The sequence below is a fragment of the Trypanosoma rangeli genome (genome assembly GCF_003719475.1).
Source record: "Trypanosoma rangeli strain AM80 chromosome Unknown Tra_15.4_contig_00492, whole genome shotgun sequence".
Taxonomy (NCBI): domain Eukaryota; phylum Euglenozoa; class Kinetoplastea; order Trypanosomatida; family Trypanosomatidae; genus Trypanosoma; species Trypanosoma rangeli.
This window is the reverse complement of record NW_021706239.1, coordinates 4,187-10,000: the sequence shown is the minus strand read 5'-3', so window position 1 is coordinate 10,000 and position 5,814 is coordinate 4,187. Positions and strand designations below refer to the sequence as shown.

General features: G+C 53.2%; 3 protein-coding genes across 3 annotated transcripts in view, besides 3 other annotated features; all 3 read right to left on the bottom strand.

The window, feature by feature from the left end:
- The window catches only part of TraAM80_08978 (uncharacterized protein), a gene marked incomplete at both ends in the record, with an annotated part of 1,677 nt that extends 580 nt beyond the window's left edge, over window positions 1–1,097 (bottom strand). The window contains one exon of the mRNA XM_029385690.1: window positions 1–1,097. This exon is cut by the window's left edge and continues 580 nt beyond it. Coding sequence (XP_029234456.1) covers window positions 1–1,097 — 1,097 coding nt within the window.
- A 147-nt stretch (window positions 1,098–1,244) lies between these two features.
- Window positions 1,245–1,283: a microsatellite.
- Window positions 1,284–1,848: 565 nt separating this feature from the next.
- Window positions 1,849–1,899: a sequence feature (A-rich).
- A 110-nt stretch (window positions 1,900–2,009) lies between these two features.
- Window positions 2,010–2,060: a microsatellite.
- Window positions 2,061–2,396: 336 nt separating this feature from the next.
- Window positions 2,397–2,879, bottom strand: TraAM80_08977 (ubiquitin-conjugating enzyme E2; the record flags this gene model as incomplete). Its single annotated transcript, XM_029385689.1, has 1 exon — window positions 2,397–2,879. One exon carries the CDS (start codon window positions 2,877–2,879, stop codon window positions 2,397–2,399), a length of 483 nt encoding a protein of 160 aa, XP_029234455.1.
- A 795-nt stretch (window positions 2,880–3,674) lies between these two features.
- Window positions 3,675–5,513, bottom strand: TraAM80_08976 (phosphoacetylglucosamine mutase; the record flags this gene model as incomplete). The annotated part of the gene is made up of 1 exon (XM_029385688.1): window positions 3,675–5,513. The coding sequence occupies one exon, from the start codon at window positions 5,511–5,513 to the stop codon at window positions 3,675–3,677; it is 1,839 nt and encodes a 612-aa protein (XP_029234454.1).
- Between the last annotated feature and the right edge of the window lie 301 nt (window positions 5,514–5,814).

Sequence of the window (5,814 nt, the reverse complement as noted above, 5' to 3'; positions counted from 1 at the left end):
GTTCCATCCGCTGTCCGAGCAGGAACTAAGACCTGCGCATACCCCGGTGGAGCAGCTCCTGACACGTATTGCGCCTGGGCCTGCGGAACTTGTTGAAGTTGTGGAATTGATGCCCCGAACGCATGCGACATCGGCGGTGGCAGAATTGGTGGCTGCTGGCTCATGCTGAAAGACTGTACCATGGTACCAGTTGCCGTTGATTGCGTTGATTGTGGTTGCGCCTGTTGTGGTTGCGCCTGTTGTGGTTGCGGTGGCGGCGGCGGTGGTGGCGGCTGCTGTGGCTGCTGTAGCTGTTGTGGCTGTTGTGGCTGTTGTGGCTGTTGTGGCTGTTGTGGCTGTTGTGGCTGCGGTTGCAGCATCACTGGCCGTGCTTGTAAACCAGCAGGAAACCCACCCGCTGCAATCGTCTGGGCATCCGCAGCATACGCTGCAAACGGCAACTGAGACGGCTGAAGTGTAGGAGGAACGGCACGGAGATTTTGTACAGGAGTACCTAGTGGCATCGACGCCACTCCAAGAGGTTGCTTTGTCTGCGCGACGTTTGCCCACCCGTAGGGTGGAGGGCATTCCTTCTGGTGCAAATACGGCGGCAACGGCTTGGGAACAGTGTCAGGTATCAGCGTCGGGGCCGCCTTCAAACTGCTAGCTTCACCAGGAAGCCCCGACGCGACAGAGGCCGGTCCCGGCAACGGGGCCGTGGAATTTTCGTTTGAATTCTGAGTGGGTGTCTGTGCACCACTTGAGGTCAATTGTTGACGTCCGCGGGAGGGACTGCTAGAAAAACTTCGACCCTCCATCGGTTCAACCTCATGTGACGTCCTTCGTGCGTTGAGAGGCGATGTGCCAACTGCCCTTGACTCCTTCGCTGCGTTCCGCTGCCGAAGTTCTGTGGCACCATTCGCGCTGCCATCACTCGGCGTGATGCCTGCCGTCGAGCTCAAAAGGGGTGGAGGAGGAACAAGATCTGGCTTGTTCGCCTCCTCCTCCTCCTCATCCATAAACTTAAATTGCCGCTGAAAATCTTCTGTGATGCGGCGAAGCTCGACGTCATCCTCCTGCTGCGGGCGGAAGAGTCTCTCATAATCAAAGTCACACATGGCTCTCTACTGCCGCGTGCACGAAAGGAATGTGACAATAAATTTGTGTATCGGCTCCTCCGAGTAGTGGTCTTTGTTCTGCACGTTGAGTGATTGAGGCTAATCTCTGTTCTTTGCGATTTTCTTTTTGTTGTGTGTGTGTGTATTTATATATATATATATATATATAAATATAAATATATATATTCCGCTGTTGTTGTTACTGTTGCTGCTGAAGACGGACACGCACGTACAGTCTCCTTTGCGGCTCGCCTTTGAATTATGTGGTATAAATATTGGCCTCACACCCTTCGCTGTTATTGTCACCTCTCTTTGCGGCCGTGTATTGTATATCCGGGTGGACTTGGTTGCGTGTTCCTGTTGCTTCCGGTAACTCCTCTCTCCGCTCCCCCTCACTCTGATTCGCTTCCTTTGTGAGCCTGGACCTACGCCTCTTATTTCCCTCTTGATGATGTTTCTCGCGCGCTGAGAATTAGCGGCCTCTACCTTTGGTCTCCTGTCGCCTCCCTTCCAATGATGCTAGGACCTGCGTGAAGGCGAGTGGTGTGTGTGTGCGTGTTCCAATGATAGCTCAAACGCGTCTGTGTATGCGCGTTGAGAATCCCTCCGACTTTGCTTCCGCTGCGGTTCCTTCGCTTACTCTGCCGTCTGTGCGTTGGAGGTATTTTTTCTTCTTGCTTGTTTGCTTGCCTTTTCGCCCTTTTCCCCTCCCCGTCAGATGCGTCCTGTTACCTACTTCTCCCTTTGCGGGTTTCTTTTTCCTTATTTTTCTTCTTTCTTTCTTGCTTTGGTTGCTTTATTTTATTTCCGTCGGCTCACACTGTCGTCCTATAACAATAACTCTGAATGCGATCGGGTCTTCTCCCCACTGTGGCGTGAGTAGCTTCCCCTACTTGCAATGACTGACAGTCCAGCGAGGGAGAGAGAGAGAGAGAAAAAAAAAAAAGAGGAAGCGGGAGAAAGCGTCAATTCAAAGCAGCGTGCAGCGGCAAAGACGAAGCCCCTGGTTGGTGGTGCCCACCTGCAGCGGCACCCCTCTTCCCGGTTCACGCGATGCAGCGTCAGTCGCTGCACAGCGGATGGGGGGAAAAAAAACGGGAAGGCACGTGCAAAAGAGTCAATTTTCTCTCTTTCTCTATTAGATTACTTCTGTCCTTTGCCTTGCACCCAAATTACTGCACGCACTCTGATGTGGGGGGTGGGGCGGGGGAGGAGGACAAAAAAAACAAGGGAAAAAAACAAGGACTAAAAGGAAGGCCTAGAAAAACTTCCATCCCCGCCCGGCGGGCAGACTGCGGGCTAGTCAAGCTCAGGAAACGGTGGGGCGTCTGCGTCCGTGATGGCGTACATGCGCACAAGTGATGTGTACCCTTCCACGTCTCCGGCCCGCAGCAAATTACCTGCATCGCAGTTGTAGGGGTTGTTTGGCTCCGGCTCGGCTAACAAATTCAAAATAGCGCGGCACACACTGTTCAGCGTCCATGCCGGAGACCAGCGACTCTTCAGAATGTCAAGGCAAACGGCACCAGTATCAAAGTTCACATTGGGATGGAACACTTTCGTTACAAAGGTTGCTCTGGGGGGGAGCATTGGGTAGTCCTGCGGCACGCGGAGAAGCAAATGATATTTCCCTCCCTCAAATGGCGTGTCGGGTGGGCCACGGAGAATCGCCTCCCACGTAAAGAGACTGTTGGTATGCAGCAGATGCAGGTCCACGTCGCTCTCCGGGTTTAGGGTAGCCTCCCGCAGCTCGTTGCTGAGACGCTTCAAGGCGCTTGGCATCCTCTACGCCTATTCCTTCCTTCCTTCCTATGCTTGTTGTTTGTATCCGTGCAACTCGTCCCTACGCTTCACTACCACAACCACCTGCAGTAGTAGAGCAGAAGAAGTGGTGGGAGACACGGAGGAGTGAACACGCCATACATATAGCAAGAGAAGGGAGAGACGGCAAAATCTTTTTTTTTTTTTCACGAACCGCCGCACAAGACGCAGCGTCCCCCTAATCCTCCACCCCCAAACACCATGGGGCAACGCATTTACACACACAACCACGCACCACCTCCAGTAGCCGCAACCGCCGGTATAATAGCGCTCCTTTTTTGCCCACGTCTGACTCTTCGCTGCGGCAAAAGTGACGTAGAGAGTTACACACATATACACAAACATACGCACGCAAGCGAACCCAAAATGACGGTGAGGGAACACCGTCACAGGCACAACTGACACAAAATAAAACAGGTCACTCTGCTCTCGTCATCCTCCAACGCGGTATCGTTGGAGTACAACAAGCCAGGTGGCGGTCAACAAGGCCGGGGAGGTGCATGGTACGCCCCGTCAGCTTTCATGGTTTCCCCTTGTCGTACATTTCTTCCATCATGTTTCAAATAAATTATGCAAAAAACAACCATCACTACCAAAAGACAAATGAATTAAAATGCGGTTTGAATGTAACACATATGTGCATATACATTGCATAGGTGAAAAAAAAAAAAGTTTCATACAAGAGCTCGCGTTTACAGAACAATAGGTCGACTCTCTATTGGCCCTCACTTCCTTCATTGCGTGTTTGTGTCTCGTTCATTTTGCTTGCACCAACGCATCCTTCGCAGGGGCACCACAATACTGCCTTACGAGATTCTCCACCTCCTCGCTAAGCCGCATGCACAGCTCAGCATCGCTTGTCTCAGCGTAGACACGAACCAGCGGTTCCGTGCCGCTCGGTCGCACAAATGCTCTCGCCACTGATTTTGCCGCCGAAGCCGTGGCAGTCACCGCTGCATCTATCGCCTCCTGCAGCCCCAGCGGGGTCAGTACCCGCCGTTCATCGGGGGTGTTGGTTATTACTTTTGGATTGGGCACTGTAACCTTGGTTTGGCGTGAGGGTAGATCCGTGTAGATGCGATACCAGGCATGAAAGTCCATCTCTAACGCCAACAGCGCCACCTCGCAGGCCAACGCGTCGGCAACGCCATCACCGCAGACCTGTGAAAGAAGCACCGGAAGGTGCTGCAACAAGGCACGCGCCTTCGGTCCCGCCTGCGCCGAAAGCTTCGATGCGATTGCGTCGGTGTTGAACAAAATCGTGCCGTGGCCGTTTGCCTCAAAGTACACACCAATGTCACGTGCGTGGGCAATGGGATGTAGGTTTTTCACGCCCGTGGGAGTGCTGTACGCGCGGAGTCCAAGACTGTGCTGTAAATAGTCCGTTGAAGCCCCGTTGGCGTAGGCCGTCTGCACCACCCCCACGTCGAGGAGCTGAAGCGCCGTCGGCCCAAGGCACCTCTGCAGCAGCATGGCGTAAAGAATGGCCATACGATCGCCGTCTAACAAATGCCACGCCTTGTCCCCACTGCAATCGTGAAGGAACGCGACCACACGATCCGCATCACCGTCGAGCGAGTAATAATGAACCTCCTCCCGCTCCTCTGGAGCTTCCTTTCCCTGCCGTCGCTCATGCGCCGCAGCCCACTTCTTCATTTCCTCCGATGGGAAACGGTTCCGCTGCGTAAAGTCGGCGCCGCACATATGATTAAGAGCTTCCGCGTATTCCACGTCGTCATGAAGTACGACAATGTCAAAAAACTCCTCCAAGGGATTCTGTGGGTACATTTGCTGCGCCGTTGCAAGCAAACCTTTGACGGCAATGGCACCTACACCATTCGCCGCATCCAATACAACTTTCTGGCGTCTCCGTTGCCGTTGCATATTCGCTGTTGGCGGTGCCACGGCGTGCAACAATGCCCCCAGCGAGGAGAGTAGCTCCTGCATGTAGAGTGCTGGTCCAAAGTCGGAAATGTTTGAAACCTCCGCCACTGTTGATGGTCGATTGGCCCGCATCACCAAATAATGCAGCTGCGGAGTTGCTATGACGCCATAATCCCTGCAGGGCACGTGTAACAACTGTAGCGATGTCTGCACAGCAGCGAGAACGTCCTTCCCAGACGGACGCGTGTCACGTGCAATGTGCACCACAGAAAAGGGGCAGCGAAGCACGAGATCATCCATGGAGGCAGGTGTAGGAATATTGCTGCTAACTGTCCATTTCTCCAAAACTTCAATGAGCTCCTCCGCAGTGGCGGCGTTGGCGGCAGCTGTGCAGACCTTCTCCCAGGAGATTGCCAACATGCCACCATCAACGTCGATCAGCTTCAAGCCATTTTCCGGGGCGGGGTTATGCGAGGCTGTCACCATGCAGCCAACAGAACAGCCAGCAGGCGCCGTGCGGTTAGAAACGGCCCAGCAGACCCGCAGCACCGCCACAAATGTGAGACGGGCCGCCACAGGGGGCAACAGAACCCCCAAAGTACGAAACCCGGCCGTCCCGTACGCCAACGGCGCAGTGAGCACGTCATGTCTCAGCGGAAACTTCGCGACGCATTCCCGCACCGCCTGTGCAAACGATGAATGTAAAGTCATGTCTTTGGTATTTCCCCCTTTTCCACCTTTGTGCTAGATGCAATCGGCAACCACAATGGTCAAAGCTGAAAAAATAATAAATTTAAAAAAAAAGGAGGAATAAAATGAGAGGACATAAAAATAGAAAAAAGACCGTAATAGACAAACACACAGAAGAATAATGGCAATGTGGCCTCACGTTTCCCGTGCAGGCATCATTAAATGGCGTCATGTACTCACTCTCTTCCTCTCCATTGCCCTCCTCCTTCTTCTTTGCTTTCATTCTTGCGGCCTTTTATATCTGCTTCTTATTCCTACCTTT